Below are 24,701 nucleotides of genomic sequence, written 5' to 3'. Positions count from 1 at the left end.
AGTGGGTCAGAAAGGAGAGAGGAAAACTGAAGACAGTTGTGACATTTCTGGTATGAGTCGTGGAGAAAGGACAGGGTCGCCAGAGAGGGATGTGGGCTCAAGAAATACAGGATGGAAGAAATTGTAGCATGTTTGCAAGTTGTAAATGCAATATTCTACTGTTAAGCCCTATTTTACAGATTATGGAACAAAGACGCAGGAAGTTTAAGTAGCAGAACCTATGAGCAAAAGAACTAGGCTTTGAACCCCAGTCTGTCTGACCCACTCCAAATCCATGCCCCTTAATAGATCACTTTTAAAAAACAAATTGGATTGGCACAGCTTTTTTTTTTCATGTCACAATATGTCATGAACATTTTCCCACATGAATAAGAAGTAAAATTTGATATAATTAAAAGGAGAAATAAACAAATCTACAATCATTCGGACAGATTTAACTCACTTCTCTTAACATCTGATAGACAAAAAATAAAAATCAATGTTAATGAAATATTTTAAACAACATGATGAACAAACTTGACCTAATTGGTGGGTGCCTGGGTGGCTCAGTGGGTTAAGTGTCTGCTGTTGGCTCAGGTCATGATCTAAGGGTCCTGGGATCAAGCCCTGCCTCAGCTCCCTGCTCAGCATAGTCTGCTTCTCCCTCTCCCTCTGGCCCCTCCCCACTGCTCATGCTCTCTCTCTCTCTCTCTCTCTCTCTCAAATAAAGAAAATCTTAAAGAAAAAAAAAACTTGACCTAATTGACATATATAGAACACTTAGTCAGCCATGCACAATGCAAATTCTTTGCAAGTGCACACGGAATACAAGCTGAGCCACAAAGCAAGTTTCAAGACTTCAAAGGATTAAAATCATACTGAATATATTTTCTGATCACAGCGGAATTAGCAAGAAATAAGAAAGAACAATGACTAAAAAGTAATTAAACATTTGAAAATGAAGCAAAAATACTTTTAAACAACCCATGGGGCAAGGAGGAATTCTCAACAGAAAGTTTAAACTGAAAGATAGTGAAAAGACGATATATCAAAACTCGTGGGATGCAGCTAAAGCCATACTTAAAGGGAAGCTCATAGACTTTAATGCATAGATTCGAATAGAAGACAGATTGAAAATCAATGACCTAAGTATCCATCCAAAGAAAGTAGAGGAGGAATGTACAAAAATCCTTTTCCGGAGACGGGGAACAAGACAAGGAGGCCTACTGTCACCCTTCCTACTCACCATCCCACTGGAGGTCTGGGGCAGTGAGAGAAAGGAAGAAGAAGGAAATAAAAGTATGAGGACAGGAAAAGAAGAAATGAGACTTCCATTATTCATGCGTGTGACATGAATAGACTGAGTTCATAGAAAATCCAAAGGGATTTGCAGAGACCTGTTAGGATTAATGGATGAATTCAACAAAGTCACTGGATACAAAGTTGATATACAAAAACCAATCATATGTCTACATACCAGCAATAGGCAATCAGAAAATAAAAGTGAACTGGGGACATCACCTGTATCCTCAATCCCTAATACGAGGACCAGTGAGATAGCAGGTGTAGACTCCTACTGCAGTGCCTGGCACGTCGTAGGCACTCGACAAAGGCTCCTGACGTCATTATCCCTGTTGTTAATGCCATTCTTATCGACCTCCCTTCACGCCTCCTTTCTGTTCTGAAATCTCTTAAAGCCGCCCTGCAACTCGGCAAGGCAGTTGAGCCTCTTCCCCACACTCCAGAGAAGTCTGCCTGAGCCTCAGAGAAGTCTAAACACAGGCAGGAAAGACGTCCCGTGCAGGAAGGAGTGAGTCTCTTCCATTAAAAGTGCGCTTGTAGAAGGATATTTATTCGTGTAGAAAGATGTTCTTGAGATACTGTAACATGAACAAAAATAGCTGTATTACTCAAAAAAAAAAAGTGTGTGTGAGTGTGTGTAGGGGTCTTTTTGTGTGTATTTATAGAAAAAAGACTGGAAGCTATAGAAGACAATGTTACTAGTATTTATCCTGGAAGATAGGCCTGGATGATGGTTATTTTCTTTATATATATGCATACATATATGTATATGTATTTATATAGTATATAGATCTATAGATCTATAGATATGTCTATCTATATCATATATATTATATATATGTGTGTGTAGGTGTATATATAGAGAGAGAGGGAGAGATCTCACGTGTGTGCGTGTGTGTGTGTGTGTGTGTGTGTGTGTGGAGAGAGAGAAATGTTTTTATTCAACAGCTGACACCAGAATTCCTCACAGGGAAAATACCATGAGTTTCTGGGAGAGAAGAGAGAATATGGGGAAATCTGAGGCCACGTGGGAAGCAGTGGCTGGTGGAAACCCCCAGGCTGGAGGGGAAGGCTGTCCGAGGGCTGGCCGTGTTGCGTTCTGTTTGGAGTTGCTGGTTCTGTGGCGACATCCGCTTTGCCTCATCCCCATTGGTCCCTATCCTCAGTAAACAGGGTCATATTCCGAATACCCTCGGTGGGGACTCGAATTTCGTGTGTGTCTGGGTGGTGGCGACAGGAATGGTGACAGCACGGACAGGCAGAACCCTCGTGGAGGGGCAGCCCTCGAACGCGCCCCCGGGAGAACCCGCAGGTCCCCTGCAAGGCTTCGCACCTGCCAGGTGTGGAGCCAAGATCCTAACCTGGTGGCTCTAGAGCTCACAGAGTTAAGACCCCAGCTGACACTGGGTGGTATTTATTCTTCATTTTCTCTACAATGAGCATATGCTCCTTGCGGAACTAAAACACACAGAACTGAAAAGAAATGTTCATCACCCTCGCAGCCACTGGGCGAGGGCAGGGGGGCTGCGTGCTGGCTGGTGGGCGGGCTCACACCCAGGGCACCGGGCTGAGCCTCCCCCAGGTAAACACGGAGACAGGTGCAGCGACAGGAAATGCTTATGACACGACATCCCGGGCCGGGCCCTGTCTCTGTTTGAGTTTAAGGATAGAAAACAAGGTCTGCGTGTGGGGTGGGGGAGGTGTGAAGAATTGAGAAGCGGTGAATGTGTTAGGACTTATGATGGTGCCTGACCCTTTCCTTTCTCTGCGATTTCTTGTTGTTGCTGGGATGTCGCTTGTGTAATCCAAACAGGAAGGGGTTGGTGAGCTGGTCAACGTCATTCGGTCAGATGAAGGAACTTTCTTCATGCCTCGCTGCCCCTTGTTCCAGAAGTGGAGGGGTGAGCTGGGGAAGAGGCGGGGCCCGGGGGCACCTCACAACTACCTACTGGCTGGGGGCCAGGGGCCACACACATGTTCATCTTCACAGAAATTCCACCAGGTGGAAATTCTTGTCCCCAGTTTGCAGACAAGGAACACGGCTGGTACCTGACCCAGCCAGGGAACCGGGCCCTGCGCCAGACCTCAGAGAGGCAGAGGGAGCGTAGGCCCCGAGACTCACTGTGTAGACGGATTCGTCCGGAGGCTGCTGCTGGCTGTGGGCGCTCGGGTCCGAGTGCTTCTGAGGAGCCTGCATCCTTTTCTGTGAGGAAAGGAGTCTGTCAGGGCCGGGGATGGGCGGCTCCCACCCCACAGACCCCACCAGGGCAGAGAATGGCAGATTGGCAGGAGGCCACTCAGCACCTCGTCCCCACCCTCCCCAAGGAAACGTGGCAAATGCCTCCGAGACCCACATCACGCCACTCATCTGCCCGCACAGACCGGAAATGGTAGAGACCGCCACGAGGCCTCGCCCACGGATGCAGTGCCTGGCTCAGGGACACGGTGCCAGGTGCCAGGGTGCCAGGGTCCCCGGCTGCGGAGCTGACTGCTGGGGGTGGTCCTGAGCAAGTGCCAGCCAGACCAGATGTCTGGTCCCCCTCTGCCCCTGCCCCTCTCCGGGCCTCAATTTCTTCAGCAAGGAACCCTCCTTCACGAGATTGTAGCAAGGATTCAGGGAGGTGACTAGGGGATAAGTGCGTGGCCCTCAGGTGGCACAAGGCGGCCCTTGGCCGACAAACACACCCTTGTCAGCCACCTCTGGTTAGCCAGGCGGTGTGGAGAGGTGGACGGCGGCCCTGCCTGCCTGGGACTGAGGGCCTCGTGGGGAGACGGATGGCGAACATTCAGTTTGACTCAAGTATGGTTCATGCACTGACCGACGGGACAGAGCCCCTGGCACACTCTGGGGGACAAATGCCTCACCTGGCAGAAAGAGGTGCTTATTTTTTTTTAAGATTTTATTTATTTATTTGAGAGAGAGGGAGGGAGCATGAACAGCGGGGACAGGGAAGAGAAGACCGCCGGCTGAGCAGGGAGCCGGATGCGGGACTCGATCCCAGGACCCTGGGATCACGACCTGAGCCGACTGAGCCACCCAGGCGCCCCAGAAAGGAGTGTTTAAAACCTAAAGGCTGAGGAACACCTTTGGCAAGAGAGGGAGGGGAGGCAGAGGGACCAGAGTGCCAAGACCTAAAGGTCTCGGGGAACTTAAAGACAGTCGACGTGGCCAGAGAGAGGGGGAAGCTTCCCGGCTCTGGGGCCCAGCTAACAGCGTGGACGCTGGAAGGCATCTGAGCGCCTCGCGCAGGAGCGGCCAGGAGGGGCCAGCGTCAGAAGGCTCCTGCCGGCCGAGGCGAGGCTCTGCTGGTGGCCGTGGAGGCGGGGGCGCTGGGCCCGTGGGGAGGCACCGGGCTCCGCGAGACGGGCAGCTCCTTCCGAGGCCGAGGGAGGCCTCCCGGTCACCCCGCCTCGTGCAGGCACCACACTGCCAACCGCGCGGCAACAACAGCCTCATCTCCGGGCAGGAGCTAATTAAAAATTCTGGCCGCCTGCCCATCCCCAGCCCGTGTACTCGGGATTAGCTTTCCAGGCAGAAGCCAGAACCACCCCAGTCACAGCCTGATCGGGGCTCAGGAGAGGGGGCCTCACCGGATGCCAGCCGGGGCGCGCTCTGAACGCATTACCTGCCCTGTCTCAACGTGCTTCTCGACAAGCCTGCAAGGCGAGTCTGCACGTGGTCTCTGTTCCACACTTGAGGACCAGGAGGCTCAGAAAGGGCAGGAGACTTGCCTGAGGCCACAGAGCCAGCCATGGCAGAGGTAGGATTTGAACCCAGGTCTGTGTGATTCACCAAGATGCTGGCCTGACCGTATCTGGAGTTTTCGCCCCTCTGTTTTGTACGAACGTGTGGGTCTCATGGACAGTTAGATCGGTGCTGGCCTCCGTGTGGCACTTTACAGTTTACAAAAACCCCCTGAGACTCGCTCTTAGTGTCATTTAATTCTCTTTATAGCCTGAGGAAGTAGACTTCGCAGAGGAGTGAGCTGAGGCCTGTCCAGCTAGTCGGATGACTGCCTTTGGATGGAACCCGGGTGTCCTCTTCCAAATCTAGTGTCCCTCCCCCTCACTGCCTGCTTCCTGAGGCATCTGTCACAGTCAGAGGCCACGGCTCACCTCAAGACAGCGGCGGAGGGGGGGGGGTGGCTGGTACCTCTCCCTTCGCTGAGCCTGTCGGCCTGGACACTGTCAGGGCTGGTGGGTGTGAGCTCGTGGGCAGGGGCTCTTCTGGGCCCTGTGGTGAGCAAGCCAGGCCCAGCCCCGTGGTGCTTCTACCGACACCGGTGGGATTGCCCGGAGGCAAGTGCCACTGTGGGGTTGTGGGAAGGAGCCCCACGACTGCCGGGGGCGGGGGCAGACTTCTGAGGGCTCGCCCTGTCTCCCGAAGACAGGACGAGAGTCTGAGAAAGTGTCGCAGGCCACGGGGACGAGGAGATCGCGTGGGGGCGGGAATATCCCTCGTCAGGGACATGCTCAAGGATGGACTGTCAGATAGAAAGAGGCCAATGGGAGTAAAAGGTGAGAGCGGATGAGCCGGGAGGCTGGCGAGGGCACTGCCACAGAAGGCGGGGAGATGAGGCCTGGGCTACGGCCCACAGGGGCTGCCCCCCTCGAAAAATCAGAGGGGTTCATTTTGTTGCAGGGGTGAGGATGCTCCACCCCTCGGAGCCAGCCTTGCCCTCCCCGGGTGCCTTGTTCCCTGCCGTTAACATTTGCCCAGTTGTGATTTTCAAATGAATAAACCAATCAGTGTGGCCACCAGCAGCTCAGGAAACCTGTAGAGCCTCAATCTCCCCCTCTGTACAATGGGAGCAATACTGTCACCTTGCCCACCTCACAACCTGGCCACCTGCGACTCATCTTCCAAGGCTCAGCGCTCACTTAACTAAGCCATGCCTCCCTCCCACAACCATTTGGCATGAGTCAGGCTCCCCCTGGCGAGGGGGGAGCCTAAGCCCCTGCCCTCTGGGGCTTAAGTTATAGTGGGGGAAACAGTGGCAAACACATAAGCACAGGTTCGGGGAGCAGAGCTGGAGGGGACTCGAGTGGGAGCAGGGAGACCTGTATTTGGGTGAGGAGCGAGGGAAGCCCTGGGCTGGGGGATGAGGCAGGCGAGATGGGGCTGGATCCTAGACAGGTTGTGTGCGGGGCTTGCTGCGGGGGAGGACGGAGGAGCCAAGCACAGCTCTAAGGCTTTCGGCCTGAGCATCTGGGGACAGGGTGCCGTCTGCCGAGGCAGGGAAGACTTGGACGCTATGAAGCGGTGCCCGGGAGAGTGAGCGCCGATGCCCGTGGGCCTCACACGGTGGACATGGTCTGGGGCTCGAGGAGGGGCCCGGGAAGCGTCAGGGGTGAGGACCGTCACCCCGGGATCAGAGCAATCACCGGGGAGTGTACAGAGTGGGCAGTGCTCTGAGGAAGGGGCCTGAGATGTGCGATGAGCAGAGGCCGCGAAGATGCAGGTGATCAGCACGGGGCTGCCCAGGGGTCCAGGAAACAAGGGAAGAAGTGTGCAGGGGAGGAGGGTGACCTTAGGGGGTGAGGACGGGTCAGCCATCAAAGTCGGACGGAGGCTGCCTGCTCTGGGAAGCCAACTCTGATCCATCCCCAAGCTGGGGGGGGCGGCGGGTGGGGAGCCCTCTGGCCTGCTCTCATGGCAGGAATCATCTGCCTTTTCTGGGCCAGGAGCTCCCGGCTTCCATTCATTTATCCGCAGCTGCCTGGGCTCCTAGGGTCCTCCGTGCCTCCTCCTCCCTGGTCTTCTCGTCTTGGCCCCCACGGCCTGGTCACTGGCTGGGGGGCCCCCCCTGCGTGCTCTGTTCCTGCATTCAGTTCACACCACGCTGGCCTGTGAATGAAGGGCCACCGGGGCCCGCCCAACTCTGGAGCGGCATCCACAGGGTCCGCATCCCAAATTTGGATCCAGTTCCAGGGAGCTCTGGGGACTTCTCTGGCCTCTGGCCTTCTGAGTTCTCTCTCCTTCAAGGCCAGGCTCCTGCCCCAGCCCTCCCTCCTCCATGTGCAGGGAGGGAAGACAGGAAGCGTCTATGCACTGCACTCCCACTGTGGGTCAGGCACCCAGCTGGTGCCTCCCAAATGCTGTCTCTTCCCCTGCCTTTCCAGGTGAGGGGTGAAAATCCATCCTTAGCCCCATTTCTGGAGGAGGCGAGCAAGGCTCAGAGAGGGCTGTAGCTTGATGAGAGGGCAGGGGCTGCATCTGTCTTGCTTTCCACTGTGTCTGGCACTTAGCCTGGTGCCTGGCATGCACTAGAGACTCAGGAGCTATTCCTGGAAGGAGACGGGCTAGGAGTCGCTGAAGCCGTGCAGCAGGGGGAGCGGCTGGGCTCGGAAGCCAGGCCGGGCTGAGTGTTATCCCCTCCCCCCCTCCTCCCCAGACTTTACTGAGCACCTACCTACTCTGCGCCGGGTGCCTCCCTGACCTTGCAGGACCCCGAGATCCAGCCATTACGATCCTGTTTTGCAGAGCAGCTGCTGAAGTGAAGGCTCGGGGTCAAGGTCTTGACCTGACCCGATTCTGCCCCTCACCTGCTATGCTTCATACCCACGGAAGGCACCTGTGCCTTCACTCATACAAGCCTGGTGTGGGGGTCCACAGCCCGAGCGTGGGTCCTTCACCACCCCTGCCTGACGCACGGTCTCTGTGTCTACACCCAAGTCCCACCAGCTGCTCAGTAGTCGCTGAGTGACAAACAAGTCAAGAGCCGTCCTACCGGGGCGCCTGGGTGGCTCAGTCGGTTAGGTGTCTGCCTTCAGCTTGGGTCATGATCTCAGGGTCCTGGGATCGAGCCCCATGTTGGGTTCCCTGCTCAGTGGGGAGTCTGCTTCTCCCTCTGTCTCTGCTGCTCCCCGTGTTTGTGCTCTCTCCCTCTCTCTCTCAAATAAATAAAATCTTAAAAAAAAAAAAAAAAAAGAGCTGCCCTACCTGCTACCATCATGGGCAGAGCACCAGGGGTGGGGGAAGAAATATATTGGGGATGAGAGCCAAGCTGGGCATACAGTAGGCGCTCAGCACATGCTGGTTGATGGAGGGAAAGTGGGCCTAGTGGCGGGTGGGTCTCTGTCCTAAACCTGGGATTCACGGGAGGCCCAGTGGAGCGTTTCCCATCATCTTCTGTCTTCACTGCTCAGTTGTCCCCGTGACCAGGCCAGAGCCAGGGGGCCAAGGACCCCCGCGGGACCTCAGAGCAGTGCCTGCTCCTTGGGCGGAGCAGAGTGGACAACTCTGCGGCTTGTCAGCAGAATGAGTCAAACTAGGAACCGGTCACTCCAGGGTCACACCCCACATCTGCAGCGTCCCAAGGAGGATCACGGGACACAGGAGAGGAACTAGAGGGGTGGCTGAGGCTCTCACCAGGCTCCGGCTCACAGATGGCAGGAAAGGCAGCCTCCAGAGTTTTATGGCAAATCAAGTGGCCGTGTTCACCTTCTTTTATCACCTTGGAGCCTTTTCTGGAAGAGTGATCATGTCTGCAGCCCGAGGCAAGGTGGGAAACGGAGGCCCGGGTCCAAGTCCCAGGCCTGCCGTGTACTGGCCATGTGGCTCAGGCAAGTCCTTCCTCCCGCTGACCTTGGGCTGCCTCTCCCATTCTTCGGTCCCACAAGGGGTCTGCCAGACACTCACCTCAGCAGGTCCTGACCTGGAGGCGCCCAGGCTGAGGGGCTCCCTTGTAAGCAGGGGGCTCTAGCAGACTGTATCACCTCCTCAGCAAATCTCACCAGCTCCACCTTTGGCCTCTAACCTGCCTTGCCCACCGCTTCCCCAGAAGTGCTGTGCCTCGGTCACCTCTGCCTGGACTAAAGCAGTAGCTCCTCACAGAGTCTCCCCCTGCTTCTCACAGCTGCCGGAGGGTCCATCGGGATCAATCTGATCCTGTTCCACGTCTCCTATGCCCTGCAGGGCCTCCCGGCTCACTTAGAGTAAATCCAGTCAACGCTCCTTGAACTCAGGCCGCACCACCCACCTGGGGCCTCCCTGCAGTTCCTGCCTCAGAGCACCCATACGTGCTGTTCCCCTGCTGGACACACCGTTCCTTACGTCTGCCCGTCCCCCTTCCTTCCAGGTGTGGTGTGGGGAGGCCCTCCCTGACTCTTTATTAAAACCCGCAAGCTCCCTCATTCCCACACTCATTACTCTCTTCGTTTTGCTGTATTTTCCCCCAACACTTATCACATCCGTTATGCTACTTATTTATATGTTTGTTTATGGTCTGTCTCCCCTCAGCTGGAATACAAATTTGACGAAGGCAGGGATTTCCTGGGGATCCATTTTAGTCATTGCTGTAGCCCCGGGGCCTTAACAGGGCCTGGAAATCAGTAGGTGCTCAGTATGGGTTGAACGAGTCAACACATGAAATCCCATCTCAGGGGCCCTTCCCTGGGTGCGGACAGGGACCGGCCCTTTGGGGGCAGGGGCTGAGCCTCTCTTGACCCAAGGAACCCCCATGGTGGTGCAGAGCCCTCTTCCCACACTCAGGGCCTTCACCAGCTGAGCTGCTCCCCAGGCTCGGCCCCTAAGGCTGCCAAGGAGCAGAGGAGCTCTTGGTCCCTAGAGGGTGGGGAGCACTGGCCCGGGCTGTTCCGATTGAGGCTTTCAAGGAGCCAGGAGAGGGGTCCAAATTGCAGCCTGGGGCCCTGACAGCCATCTTTGCCCTCCCCCCCCGAAACCGGCAGAACCTGGCACCCACTGGGTAACGCATTCTTTTGCCCAACAAACATCTACTGAGCACCCCCTACGCCTGGGCGTGCACAGGGCACGGAAACAAGCTCACCTCGGCCTCTGTCTTCAGGGCACTTACTGCCTGGCAGGGAGGGCAGGCATCGAACCACCACCCACAGGGCTGGGTGACAACGAGAGTGACAAGAGCCCAATGGGGAGACAACCCTCCCTTGTGTTGGTGCCATTGCAGCCTTGGACCAAGCTGCCCCATCCACGTGCACCCCAGCCCTGACTCCGCCACATGCTTGCCGTGTGACCCTGGGCAAGTCACCACCTCTCTGGGCCTCGCTTCCCAGAGTCGTAAAATGGAAAGAAACGTCCCTCGCAGAGTTACGGTGGGACACAGAGGAGAGCGCGTGGCAGGGTGCCTGATAGACAGTGGCTCTTAGGAAACACTTCCTCCTCCCATCTGGGGTGCTAGGGACCCAGAAAACCAGGATGGTGCCTCCTAATCCAAAGAGCCAGAAACGGGGCTTGAGCCTTGCACTGAAATACTCAGGAGGACCCATGGCCTGGAAAAGGCTGACGGGCCCTGGTTTCGTGCAAGATCCAAAGGGACCCGGTGGTGGCAAGCTAGCAGCATGGGGGTGGGTGAGGGTGGGGTCCCGGTGCAGGGAGGCCACGAGGAAGACCCCCTCACCGAGGCCCACTGGGACGCCGTGCAGGGCAGGCAGGCGGCCCCTCTACTCCTTGGGAGGCACCCGAAGCCACAGTGAATGGGCTGGAGGGGCGGCGCTGCTGGGCGTGCACATCCACATCCCCTACCTTCTTCCAGAGCAGCAGGGCTGTGACCAAGATGCTCAGCACACTCAGGATGCCAGTGAAGCAAAAGAGCAGGAGCTGCTGGGAGCCCTGCGGGGGCCCTTGGTACCCTATGTCTAGGAGCAGGGCAGAGAAGCAGAAGGGTTAGTCACCTGATTAAGGCTGGGGCGCACCCCACCCCGCCAAGCCCCAGGCCCCCAATCCCTACGATCTCCCTTACCCAGGACTCCACTTACAACACTCCCCCCGAAGGAGCCCCCCAAACCCCCACCCCTACCAAGGTGCTCATTCCCACACTGGCTTTTGGCTAAGCCCCTTTCTAGGTTGGCGGCCTTGATTCTTGTTAAGGTCAAGGAACACATCTTTTGCTTCTTAAGTGTCCCTGCCTCGGAGTGAACTGGCCCCGGTGAGAGCTGCCCGTGGGACCCCGGGCGAGTCGCGCCATCTCTCAGGCCTTCTGTTTTCCGTGTGTGGAGAGGTGGTCACGTGGGCAGGTGTGATGAGGGTGGGGGAATGGGTTTGGCCTGGGCCGAGCAGGGGGCTGGCCTGCACCAGGGGAAGGTGAAGGGCCCAGCCCGGCCCCTTCCCTTGAGCCATCCATTCTTTCATCTCTCCCTCCCTCCCTCCCTTCCTCCATCCCTCCCTCCCTCCATCCATCTGGCTGGCAAAAAACTGCCGAGTGCCAACCACGTGCCAGGCACATCCGTGTCTGTTATTTATCAAACATTTCCTATTACCAGACACCAGCCCTTGCACGCAGGATCTCATTCATCCCCATAAAAGCCCTTGACGGGCAGGGTATTGCCATGAAGCCCGGGCCCCTAGCCACATCCGGGCCAGTCCAGCTCCACGGTGCCCCCAAATCCCAGCCCCTACTGGTGGGAAACACAGAGGCAGGTCACAGCCTCATGGCTTTGCCGATGTTAACTTTTTACAGTCATCACTCCTTTGGGGATGTGATGAAACTAGGAACCTTTCCCAGAAATACGTACATGAGCCAAGGGCTGCCACTGACACACATGTGCATGAGCCCAATTTTGTACTCACCCCCCCCAACCCACACACACGCACACACACAAGGTGCCAGAGAGAAGTGCCAGAGACTTCTCTCAGGCACCTGCCAGACGTGGCCAGAGACATATCTGCATCCCAGGCTTCTGCCCTTCCCAAATCAAGGTAGATGTCAGCACACCTGTGCAGCCAGGGGCTCCCTGAGGACACTTGTGTTTTGCCAAATCTGATAGATGAGGCAGATATGACCCGCTTTATTTATTTATTTTTAAAGATTTTATTTATTTATTTGACAGCGAGAGAGGGAACACAAGCAGGGGGAGTGGGAGAGGGAGAAGCAGGCCTCCCGTGGAGCAGGGAGCCCGATGCGGGGCTCGATCCCAGGACCCTGGGACCACGACCTGAGCCGAAGGCAGACACTTAACGACTGAGCCACCCAGGAGCCACCCAGGTGCTCCTATTCCCCTCTTATATCCTGTGCCCCAAATTCTGCTGTGTGAAACCTCTGGGTCCTGCAGGAAGCCTCACCTCTGACCAGGATGAAGATGCCTTCGCTGATTTTATGGAAATCGGGCCACTCCACGGAGCAATAGTAGGTACCCGTGGCCGATGCACTGGGCAGCTTGGGGGTGACCCCACATTTCAGAGCGTGCTCCTCGTTCTCTTTGCCCAGGTCGGGTAGGCACTTAATCCGCTCGCTGGTGCTCTTCCGGTTCTGGAGGTCCATATAAAAGTACGAGGCTGTGAAGTTCTTGAATCTGGCCCTGTCTGTGTAGGTGATTCTGCAGTCGAAGGAAATGGCCTTGTTGGCCAGAGAGACCAAAATGGGCGCACCAGTGTGGGTCACCTTCGCCATCTGCCCTCCTGCAGGGGAAGAAAAAGGAGAGTGGGAGCTTACCCTCCGGGTCGCTTCAGTCCTTTCTACCTCCTCCCAAGGACCTCGGCTCACACTCACACCTTTCATGCAGTCACGGTGTGCGGGCGTTGTGCCAAGTGCTTTACACATAGAACTCTCCATCTCCCAACACACCCAAGGCAAAGTGTGTAAGAGCTCCACTTCACAGAGAGGAAGAACCCGAGGGTCAGGCAGGTCAAGCTGCTAGCTTTCACTCTCTCAGCAGGGACGGAGTCGAGCTACAGCCCCGCCCAAGGCGGGCGGACTCCAGACCCCACAGTCCTAACCACTCTCCTGCTCAAAGGCCAAGAAGCCACATTAGATAAAAGCCCCAGTTGGAGAAGACCCAAAGCTGCTGAAGGATGAGAAGAGGAAGGAGGCAGGAGACAAGATAAAGAAACGCTTCCTGGCAGGAAGAAGAACTTCTTGGCAGTGGACACACAGAAAGGAGCCGTGGCTCCCCCCAGCCTGAAGGAGGAGGCACGCCAGGCATCAGGAGAGACAAGCCTTGCCCTGAACCAGAGCTTGGAGACGAATTTGTCAAGTTTCTGTAGACTGTAACGAGCAATGCCCCACGCGCAGCCACGACCAGGACGTTCGATGACTGTTACAAAGGCAGGTACCTGGGGGAGCCTCCTCCCTCCTGGACACCTGGACACCCCTCCTCATCACAGGCTCCTAGGAAAACAGTGGCACCTGCCCGGCTGGGCCTCCCACCCTCCGGCAGGCTCCCGGAGGCACACAAGCCCCCTCAGCTTCACTATGCCTCGTCCCCTAGCACCTTCCTTCTCCAGCGGCCGAACTGTTCTAAACTGAGGTCGGCAGCAAGCAGCCAAGAACATGCCGGCCAGGCTGTTAATCGGGAGAAGATCACGCATTTGAGTTACTCAGAGGGAGCTGCCAGATTTATTTCGTTGGGGAAATCGAGGGCCCCCTGCCCGGGGTGCAGGCCTGGTGTGAGGCCAGGCTGGACTCGTCTCTGGGCTCTTCCGCTGAGCCCTGCACTGGGTCCCCAGGGGAGGCGAGGCCAGGGCCTCTGGAAGACTTGGGGACAGGGCAGAGGTGGCCCTCTAAACCAGTCAGTCCCCTGAAGCTCCGGCCACACTGGTATTTTGAGCTTCCTGTTGAGTAACTAAAGAGATCGCCCCTCCTCCAAAGAAGGAAGAGCAGTGACATTTCCAGGGAATGGGCTGGATGTCCCAGCGGACCGGCTTCGTTGTCCTGCGTGAATATGACAATGCTCACACCTGGAGGAGCCCCTGGGCTGGGACCCAGGGCTCTCCTCTGCTGAGTGGGGCGGGAAGGATTTCACAGGTCCCTGATGTCTCTGGGCGCGACTGCAGGGTGGTCGTTGTGGCTTGACTACAACATTATGTTCATACTTTCCTAAAAACAAGGAGCACTGATTCAGGGCTGAAGCTTGCCTGAGACGCGGCAGCCAGGGCAGGGGTGCAGCGGGTGGAGGAAGGGGTCATTGCGTGATCCCAGGGAAGGAGAAGGGGCCGAGGGCTGAGAAGGACCTGATTTGCCCTCCCCGGCAAGGCCACGCTGCAGTCCTTCCCCCCTCCCCAAAGGGCCACTTCCTGCGTGCTGCATCCACCCCTGCAGGCCCCTCTGCCTGGGACTCCTACCTAGTCCTCCAGACTCAGCTCAGGACCCACTCTGACTTCGAGCCACATTCTCCTGTTTGGCTCTCCAGGCAGCCAGTGTTCCGGGCTGGGGGTCGGGAGGTGGGAACCTGACCAAAACCACCAGGAAAGTGACCACACCAGGGCTGGCACAGAAGGCTCTTCTCCCCCCCCCCCCCGGACCGCCCCCCCCCCCGGGGGGGGCCTCCTGCTTCTCTTCTTGGTGTGTCTGAGAGGCCCGGGGAGACTGGGCACACTGGCCATACTATAAGGCTGTTTGTCCTGGCAGGAAGCCATCCATCCATTTGTCTCAAAAAATTTTCTGCATTTGAGGTATCCTTCTAGAAAATGATGGAATGTGTTAGTGTGATTAAGCCTATCTTCACAATTTGGGGGAAATCTTTAAAAATAGATGACTGTCGTTCTGTATGCTTCCAGGATTCGTGATTTTAAGGTCAGAGGGTTAGGATCGTGACCATGCACGGCCCCAGCTTGGGTCTGCCCTAGAGGACAGCCTCAGACCTCGGGACAAACCACAGTCCGAGTGAGGAGGGAGGCAGTCTCTGTCGATGGGGGAAGGGCAGCCAGTCTGGGGGCAGCAGGTGAAAAGCAAGGAGGAGGAGGCCTGCCATTGCCGAGAAGGAGACTGGTTCTGGCCCGATGGTGCATCCTATGGCCTCCACTGCCCCTTCTTTTTTGGGGGTGTTAGCACCCCAGAGCCTGGACCACCGTAGCCTAGCTCCCACCCCCGTCCTGGACCGTCCCTCCAAGACGCCCCTTCTGGGGTGCAGGCTGGTCCAGCTGACTGCTAAGTACCCCCCCCATTAGGGTTCAGTGCTATAGAGAGATTCATAGTAATTCCTGTGTCCACAAATTGCTTGCGGCTACCATTTGTTTACTCCCACAAACATTTAAGGAATACCAGTTAGGTCACAGGTCCCACCCCCGGCCTGGAGGGGCTCCCTGCCTGGCAACAGGGAAGCAGAGGGAGCCAGGGCTGGGAGGGCTGCTGGGAGGGAACCACTAAGCCTATCTAGGGGTGTGGGGGAGCGACACGCTGGTGACCTGGAGGTCTGGAGGTCATCAGTGAACTGAAAGCAGGAACACACATGGACAGCAGGTTAGAAACAGCCCAAGGACACAAGGGCAAGGAAAGATATAGAAGGCATACTCTGGCTGGGCATGACACAGGCCCGTGTCAACTGAACACCACGACAATCCTTTGAGACAACATTAGCAGTCCCACTGTGCAGACAAGCCCCGAGGGGGTCTTAGAGGCCCAAAGCCACAGAGTTCCTAAGTGGTGGAGCGGGATTTGAGCCCAGGCTTGTCGGCGCCGAGGATGTGACACCAGCCCCCCGGGCTGAGCAGTGGGGTCAGGGACACAGTGGAGCATGGCCCGACACAGGGCAGGGAGTGTTCACCATGGCCCACAGCACAGCAGACATCAGATGCTGAGGACAGGGGTTCGTCGGATTCCCGGCCCAAGTCACAGCTTATCCCAGTTGTAGGCCAGGTGGCTGCATGACAGAGACCAGGGGTGCAGAGAGGCTTGAAGAGGGCTGCAGGGGCACTCGGCCTGCCCTTCGGGCACCTGCTTCTCACCCCAGGCTCAGAGGGGCTCCAGCGGGACCCTCCCAAAGCTTGGGGCATGCCCCCTGAGTGCACGGAGATGGCACAGTGGCTGGTGTCCATCTTGCACCTGGTGGCGGCTGTATCACCATTTGTCCCTTGTTCAAGCCAAGGGAGCAGGTCTCCTGTGGAACAAGGTGGGCCGGGGCAGAGGGAGCCGGCCAGGGGATCCTCTTAGATTCTGCCCAAGGGCCGCCAAGAGGGGCACAGAGCCCAGGGAGGAGGAGTGGGGCGGGGAGGGGGGGCTCGGATTCCTGGGGCTGAGGAGGGAGGGAGGGAGGGAGAGCCACGGGAGGCCAGTTGGCACACCCCAGTGACCCACGGAAGTGCCCGAGGGGGTCCACTACAAACCCCGCGAGTGCCCGGGGCACAGGGCCAGCTATCCACGGCCCCTGACCAGCAGGGCTCTTCTGCCTTCTTCCTGCTCCTTCCCTGTCGCTCTCCACCCAGCTGACACATGGGGAAGGGCCACCAGGGAGCCTGGGGGGAAGAAGGGAAGAGGGCCCTCACCCCTTATTCTCATACAGGTCCCAGACGCCACCTCCAGCGTGCATCAAGTTCAGCCTTTTGGCTGTCACTCTGGTTGGTGATATGAAGAACCAGGGCTTGGTTTTGACTGTGAGTGACCATAGGGCAGAGGCGCCGGAGGAGCTCAGGCTGGCTTGGCTTTCCCTCCAGGTGCCGGGGGACGTGTCCCCGAGACCAAAGGCCTAAAGGGCCGCAGGAGCAACACAAAGTTGCTCTTCGGATAATTCTCCAGGAGGCGGGTGAGTCCTCGGCGCGGCCGAGGGCAGGGCGGGCACAGGGAGGAAAGTGTGGCCAGGAGCCTGGTTTGTTCACTGCAGGGAGATGGATTCATTCAATTCGCAGAGCTCCCTGCCTGAGAGGAAGAAGGGCCTGGAGGCGGCCATGGGCCGTGAGAGCAGAGATGGGGCAGGTCAAGGAGGGATGAGAGAGAGGACGGCCGGATCTCCCACCTGCCCAAGCACACCACTCTTTCCGGTGCAGGTCGGAGAAGGAGAGAAGAACTGTGAAGGGCAGTTCCAGGGGGAGGTTGGGAGAAGTGTGAGCCTGCGCCAATGCGGATGGTGCAGAGCGGAGAAGGGGGCCCCCCTGCCTGGAGGGTCAGGTCCATGGAGGGAGGAGGACGAGGAGCAGGGCCAGCCCGAGATGGGATCGGGAACAAGTTGTAGCCTGATGCCTGAGAGGAACCTGCTCCCCGGGGCCCCCAACCCAGCCCAGCCCTGCCCCAGAGCTTGGTTACTCATAAGGCATCTTCGAGCACCCACCCCCCCGCCTGCCCCCCCCGCAAGCACAGAGAGCGCCACTGGGCAGCTCAGGTGACACGGCTTTGCAGGCGCGTCCTCCATCCCTCACTTCTCAGCAGCTCCAAAGACTGCTAAGAAGCCTGGGACCCTGCCAGGAATATGGGGTCAGGGGGTGCCTGGGGAAAACCTAGTTTCTTGAGGCATCAGGCCTGGGTTTGGACCCTGGTTCTGCCACCCAAAGGCTGTGCAAACTTGGGCAGGTGGCTTTCTCTCTCTGAAGCTTGGTGTCTCCCCTAAAAAACAGGAGAGCAACAATGCCAACCTGACAGGGTGGTCACGGGATGAAATGGGGCTGGAACATTCTGAGGCAGCCACAGGGCCAGGCTGCTTTTCCGCAGCGACAAGAAAGAGGCAAGGAAGTCAGAGGAGCCCTGAGTCCTCGCTGAGTCTAGAAAGGCAAATGCCATCCTGAGCCTTCTGCCTAGAAAGTACCAGGCCCACAGGGCAGGGCACACGTGGCATGGGGTGGCCTCCACACATGACAGCCTCTCTACCACCTTGGGCCCTGGCCTGGCCACAGGGGAGTGGGGGACCCCCTGGGGTGCAGACCCCGGGCCTGGTGCACCAGGCTCCCCTGCCAGGTGTCCGGTGTGTGCAGGCACGGAGAACCTGCCCCCCCCCCAGAAGCCTCCTCCTGCCCTCTCCCCTTCCTGCTTATCTGTTGCCCTTGTTGGGAAAGATTTTGTCCACTGCCCACTGGCATCAGATCCTTCTTTTTTTAGTTCTCCTTTTGAATCTGTGGCCACTTGAACTTTAATCTTGAGAGCTGGTTGGAGGGGCCCCACTCCCACCCTGGCCCAGGGACCCCATGCCAAGTCCCTGGGGCGAGGGATTCACAATCAAAGACTTGCCTGGATGTAGGAAGGATGCCCACCCTATCTGTCCCCCACAGCCCCTACACAAAGCACCCCGCATCCACCTGACAGTTCCAGAATCTGGGCTCCTCTCCCTGCGCCCCCACCCCGCCAGAAAGCTGCCTGGCTCCGCTGCCTCCCGAGGAAACCACAAACCATCTTGCTGACCCTGCTGGGGTGCCCCAGCAGAGGGGACGCAGGAAGGAGGCTGAAATCAATTTACGTGGTGAGGACAAGCAGTTTAAAAACATAGAACCATGGAGCATTTTGTGAGTAATAAGGGCGCTTTTTGTGACCTGGTTTCAGTTATACTCATACAGCTGGGTTCAGACAGGGTCGTGCTATAACGTGCATTCCTTAACTTTGGGTCACCTTTATTTTTTTTTATTTTTTTAAAGATTTTTATTTATTTATTTGAGAGAGCGAGAATGAGAGAGAGAGAGAGAGAGACCACATGAGAGGGGGGAGGGTCGGAGGGAGAAGCAGACTCCCCGCTGAGCGGGGAGCCCGATGCGGGACTCGATCCCGGGACTCCAGGATCATGACCTGAGCCGAAGGCAGTCGCTTCACCGACTGAGCCACCCAGGCGCCCTTGGGTCACCTTTAAAAAAAAAAAAAATTGCAAGTCCCTGGATTGGAGGATCCAGGCCATGCCTCCGGGCCCCACCAGCTCAGCTCAACTGCCCTTCACTCCCTCCCCCACAGACGCCAGGCCTGCGGCGCCCTCGAGCCTTTGGTCATGCTATTGCCCCTGCTCAGAATGCCCTCCTGTTCCCTTCCTCTCCCAGGACTGGGGAGTCACCCTCTCGGTCTGCAGGACTCCCCCTGCCCTGCACAGAGACTCAGGCATTGCTGTTAAGCTGCATGATGATAAAAACGCTACTGTCCCTGGGGGGGGGCACCCTCCCCTTTTGCAGAGGAGAAACCAGAGGCTCTGAGAAAGGAAGAGATTTGCCCAGCAGCACAGCTAGTCAGTGGCGGGGATGGGATTTTAAGCAGGGTCCCTTAGGGTCCTTAACTCCACACTCTTCACCGCTGCCCTATGCCGCCATTTAAAATCTGAGAGCAGGAGGGCGCCTGGGTGGCTCAGATGGTTAAGCGTCTGCCTTCGGCTCAGGTCATGATTCCAGGGTCCTGGGATCGAGTCCCGCATCGGGCTCCCTGCTCCTTGGGGGCCTGCTTCTCTCTCTCCCTCTGTCTCTCATGAATAAATAAATAAAATCTTTAATAAAAAAAAAATCTGAGAGCAGGAAAATGAAAACATCTCTCAAACAAAAGCTGTGCCCCTTTAAAGGGAGCTAAACATTCAGAGGCCATTTCTCTAGATTTGGGTCATCAAAGAGGCAGACACATCAGGCAGCCTATGGGATCTGGGGACAAAGGTCCTCACCAGAACTGACCCTGCTGCTTAAGGAGGACAGCTACTGATGTCCAGCTCAAGGAGAGCCTGTGGCTCCCAGAGCAGAAGTGAGTGGTCCCGTGTATAGACTGGTCCTGCGGCAGCACCAGCCGAGTGCCCAAAGGGCCAGCCAGCGCCCCTCCTTCACTGCAGCGATGACATCCCCCGCCCCCGGCACCCGGCACGCCCTCCCTCCCCGCTCTCCCCAGCTGCCCGGGCCTCCTCGCAGCCCCTCTGACCCACCTGGCCCAGGCCTTGGCCCCAGCTCTTCACTCTGCCTGGAACTCAATCCCCTCTGCGGCCACCAGCATCAGCATCGACAGCCAAGGGTGTGTGAGAGTCCAGACGTGCTGATCAAAAGTATCCATCTCCCCTTAGGTCGATTTTAAAAGAAAGCACTTTGATTCTCCAGCTACAGAAGAAAGCAGTTCCCACGGTCTTTATTTTAGGCATGGGGTTTTGCCCTCCAATTTAATTATGGCATCTCTCAGAGCCATGCCTTTTTTTTTTTTTTTTTTTTTTTTTTTTTTGCTTTAAGGCCCATCTGAAGGGCTGCTGGGAAGCCACAAATGTGGGGCTGCTGGCTTTATTACAGGGCTCCGGCCATTTTCCTGAGCATGAATCCCAGGATGCCACCGAAAAACAGGGGCGTCCTCCAAGGACCCGCGCATCAAACACAGCGGCGCGTGGCCAAGTGGCTGATTAGGGAAAAGCGTGTAGCAGGCGTTGGAAGGCAACCTTTGAACAGAGAGTGTGTATTATGAAGCTTTTAGCGCTGATGCCCTCGGAACTCTGCTATCAGACCGGCTGTCACATCTTTCAACACCTCCGAATTACAAAGATGCATACGGATGTGGCTTGCCTTGGGGGCCATTTCCACAGCCTGCCTGCATTCTGTTCTAAAGCCTCCAGACTCTGGACCCTGGGTGCACCGTGGCCACGCGGGGACACAGCCGAGTGCAGAATGTCAAATGTTTGGTCCCAGAAACGTAGACGCTTCGTGGGTATTAACTGCCATTGGTAGAGCAGTCACCTCTCCTCCAGCTGGTTTGAAAACGCAAGTTTCTCCAACTTCGTAGCTCGTTTGAGGGTGTGGCCTACGACAGCTGGAGACTCAGTTTCTCCCTTTATACCCTCCTCTGCCCTCAAAGAAAGGCGTCGGGATGGGGTGGAGATGGTGGTAGGACCAATGAGGCAGAGTGGGGGTTCTGGTCCTTGTCCCTGGATGGGTGTAGGAGAATGGAGCGAGGGGGTGGACCCCACCAGGGCACTCCCTTGCGGTGGGTGCCCACCCAAAGTCCTGCCAGGGAGGGCCAGGCCCCGCCACTGGGCAGAGCTCACTGATGAAGCTGGAATGTGGGAAGATAAAGGGAAGTCACAGAGCCTGCAGAAACCCAGAGCAGGGGACCCAACCCAGCTGGGAGGAGGGCAGCGGATTCCAGGAGGTGTGACCCTTGGACTGGGTCTTTGTTTTTTTTCATTATAATTCTTCAGCCGCCCCCCCCCCATTACAAAAGGGAAACATGCTCACTGTGGGAGTTCTAGACACCACAGAGAAGGGTCGAGAAGAACATCGAACTTGCCCGCCGTTCCGCCATGCTGACGTCACGGCTGTAGACATCGTGACGAGTCTCCCACGTCACGTTACCCAGCCGGACTCTGAAGGAAGGGCGGGGCGCAGCCAGGTGGGGGAGGGGCGCGGAGAGGGGGGCTTAAGCGCAAAAAGCTCTTGGACGAAGCTTCTAGAAGTCTTGAAACCAGATGCCCGCCATCATAGGTAGTTGGGGGGACTCAAAAGGTGTGTGGAGTTGTAAGGTTTGGGGGGGCTCAGGGAGGTGGAAGTGGGGGGGCAAGTGTTGTCCTGGAAACCCGGGGGGAGCTTCTGTGGGCTTCTGGATCAGGGATTGACAGGATCACATTCTGTGTTAGAAAGACAGCAACAGGGCGCCTGGGTGGCTCAGTTGGTTAAGCAACTGCCTTCGGCTCAGATCATGATCCTGGAGTCCTGGGATCGAGTCCCGCATCGGGCTCCCTTCTCGGCAGGGAGTCCGCTTCTCTCTCTGACCCTCCCGCCTCTCGTGTGCTCTCTCTCTCAAATAAATAAATAAAATCTTTAAAAAAAAAAAAAAAAAAGAAAGATAGCAACAGAGGGGCACCTGCGGGGCTCAGGCGGTTAGGCGTCCAACTCTTGACGTCAGCTCAGGTCACGACCTCAGGGTCCTGAGATCCGAGCCCCGTGTCGGGCTCCTTTCTGGGCATGGAGCCTGCTTAAGATTCTGTCTCTCTCCCTCTCTCTCTGCCCCTCCCCACCTCGAAAGAAAGAAAGAAAGAAAGAAAAGAAAGAAGGAAAGAAGGAAGGAAGGAAGGAAGGAAGGAAGGAAGGAAGGAAAGAAGGAAGAAAAGAGAAATACTACAGAGTTTCCGTCTTCAGCTGCCTAAAACCTCGCATTAATGATTCATTCTGAGGGCTTGGGACCCTTCCCCCTCCAGCCTCCTTTTAAATGCGTCTGGCTGTCAACACACAACTCCTTCCTGTAGAGGCCTTCCTCACGTCACTTTTATCCTGACTTCTCTTAAATCTCTATCTCCCCGAAGATCCGGCACCCTCAGGCACAAAATCACTCACTGCCCTCCATCCTCCCCAGCCCAATGGCCAGCCCTGTCCCTGCTGTCAGCCTCCTCCCCTCCCACGGCAAGAGGAGGTCAGCAAACACCCTGGAGGCTAAGCTGTGGCTCCCGATGCTTCTGGCCTTGACCCTCACCTGCAGGTGCCTCCCTCTTTGACCTTTCCTCCTCCCCCCAGAGCTCCCCAGCCGGCACCTTCTCTCTCTGCCCTTTCTCTGGCTTTTGGCACAGAGCCCACCTCTTAAGGTTGGGTACCTGTTCCCAGTGCTGTCGGCACCCTCAGCTGCCTCTGTCATGCCCTTTGTACCTCTGAGCTCCTGATGCTCAGAACCATAGGGGAACACCCTGGCAGGGCAGGGCTGGCCACTGGGTTTGTCGGGGGCGTGGGAGAGTGGGCACCACAGAGAAGGTTGCCGAGTTTGACCTTGACCAACAGGTTGGAATCACCAGGTGGGCGCCCCCTCTTCCCTTCCAGGAAGAGGGGGCGATAGGAGCAAAGGCTTAGGGGCAGTATCATCCAGCATGGCTGGAAAGTGGGCTGTGGGAGCGGGAGGCAGGAGCCAAGAGGCAAGGGTTGCTCAGGGCCAGGGGGCGGGAGAGGGTCTTATCTAAACCCACCGCAGCTGATGGCCGTGAGACAGTCTGCTGCTGTGCTCCATGGGCCCACGAGGGATCGTCCTGGTATATAAAGGTTGTCCGGTCCAAAAAAGGGGAGTTAGTGATTCAAAGGGCATGTACCCCAGGGGGCGCTTGGGTGACCCCGTCGGTTAAGCATCGACTCTTGGTTTTGGCTCAGGTCATGATGTCAGGGTGGTGAGATCGGGCCCCCGGGTGGGGCTCTTCGCTCAGCAGGGAGTCTGCTTGAGGTTCTCTCTCTCCCTCTGCCCCTTCCCCTGCTGGAGGGCACACACACTCTGTCTCTCTCAAATAAATACATAAATCTTCAAAGGGCAGGGATCCTTTTAAATTTTTAAATTTTGATATGAGTTGCCAAGTGGCCTTCAGAAATGTGCTGTGGACCCTGTAGCCAGGGCTGTAGGCAATACCCCACCCCTGCTGACTGAGAGAAGCTAGCCTGCCTTGCCTGGGGTTGTGCTCGCGTGGCGCCCCCTTCCCCTAGCCCACCGGCGGCAGGCAAGATCTGGCCCTGAGCCCCACGGGGGCTCTGGCTTCTCATTGTACTTTCTTCTCCACAGCCCATGCAGTCCTGGGGTGGGGGGAGCAGGTACACCCCAGCTTCACCACACCTCCCCTTGCAGGCACCCCGTCCCCATGGTTGAGGCCCCACGGGCCCTCCCTGAGGGGTCCCAGGTGCCAGGTCCCAGGGCCACAGGTGGCCCTGGATGTGCCTTCCTGCTCCCGAGGCCTGCACTGGAGGGTGCCAAGTGCCCCGACAGGGAGGTGGGGGCTGAGTGGTCAGGTGACTTGGCCAAGTCTCCCACAGCTCAATCCCAGGCTGGCCAGACTGTCCTCCCCAGGGGGCCAGGAGCTCCCCCTGCCAATTTCACACCCACTCCTTTCCCCTCCCCCTCTCCAGCCTCAGGTCACCCCCTTCCCTTCCTCGGCTTCCAGCCCCCACCCCAGCACCCGAGGCCTGTACTCCCACTGCAGCCTCTAGATCCACAACAAGGGTCAGATCTCAGGTGTTGGGGCCCACGTGGACGCAGCACTCCTGGATCCACACTCTCATTCCCAAGACATGAGGGTCTCGCTGCTCCGCCCGTGCCGAGAGGAGCCTGAGGCCCAGGCCCCCCGCCATAGCAGACGGACCCACCTCGCACCCCTGGACCCACGTGCCTCTCCCGGTGGCGTCACATCTCCACCCCGCCCTCTTGGAACTCCTCCTGGGGTTGCCTGCGGCTGAGGAGCTGAATCCAGCCCACTCTCTTTGGTATCTGCTGGGCATCCCCTGGGTGCCAGGCTCCGTGCCAGGAGTCAAGGATTCGAACCAAGAAAGTGCACAAGTTTCCCGCCCCCTGAAGCTCACAGTCTGCCCGGGGCGGGGGGCAGACAGCTTGGGAAGAAGCAGCCTCCATGGGGACTTGTGCTCCCAGAGGCACTGAACAACATGGGCCTGGGGGCCACCCAGGAGTGCTCACAGCCACAGACGTCGAGCGCCCGAAATGTCGACCATAGCTAAAGAAATTGCAATATATTCCTTTAGTGGGACACTCCACAGCAGGGGCTGACAAACGTGCTCTGTAAAGGGCCAGGTAGTAAATATTTTCCGCTTTGCGGGCCATATGGTCGCCCTCGCAACTGCTCAACTCTGCCGATGGAGGCTGACAGCAGTCCTAGATGGTCTGCGAATGAATGAGTATGGCTGTGTTCCAATAAAACTTTATTTATGGACACTGAAATGTGAATATTGTATCATTTTCACGTGTTGTGAAATATTCTTCTCTTGATTTTCTTCCAACCATTAAAAACATAGGAAAAAAAAAAAAAAACACTCCTATCTCGCAGGCCATACCAAAAGGCAGCGGGGCTGGATTTAGCCTCCCAGCATTGCTGTTTCTGATCCCAGCTCTTTAGCAACGAAAATACAC

General features: G+C 57.0%; 1 protein-coding gene across 10 annotated transcripts in view; it reads right to left on the bottom strand.

Moving 5' to 3' along the window:
* NFAM1 (NFAT activating protein with ITAM motif 1) overlaps nucleotides 1–24,701 on the bottom strand; it is a 100,430-nt gene that overhangs the window by 7,968 nt on the left and 67,761 nt on the right. For 8 of the 10 annotated variants that reach the window (XM_035721949.1, XM_035721947.1, XM_035721945.1 and 5 more), the window contains 3 exons: nucleotides 12,320–12,655; nucleotides 10,784–10,896; nucleotides 3,404–3,484 (listed from right to left, as the gene is read on the bottom strand). In XM_035721949.1, coding sequence (XP_035577842.1) covers nucleotides 3,404–3,484; nucleotides 10,784–10,896; nucleotides 12,320–12,655 — 530 coding nt within the window. Of the gene's footprint in view, nucleotides 1–3,403; nucleotides 3,485–10,783; nucleotides 10,897–12,319; nucleotides 12,656–19,770; nucleotides 19,940–24,701 lie in introns of all 10 variants that reach the window. The other 2 variants (XM_035721951.1, XM_035721950.1) reach the window with 2 other exon arrangements.

Source organism: Zalophus californianus, chromosome 9 (assembly GCF_009762305.2).
Source record: "Zalophus californianus isolate mZalCal1 chromosome 9, mZalCal1.pri.v2, whole genome shotgun sequence".
Lineage (NCBI taxonomy): Eukaryota > Metazoa > Chordata > Mammalia > Carnivora > Otariidae > Zalophus > Zalophus californianus.
This window is presented reverse-complemented; position numbering and strand designations above follow the sequence as displayed.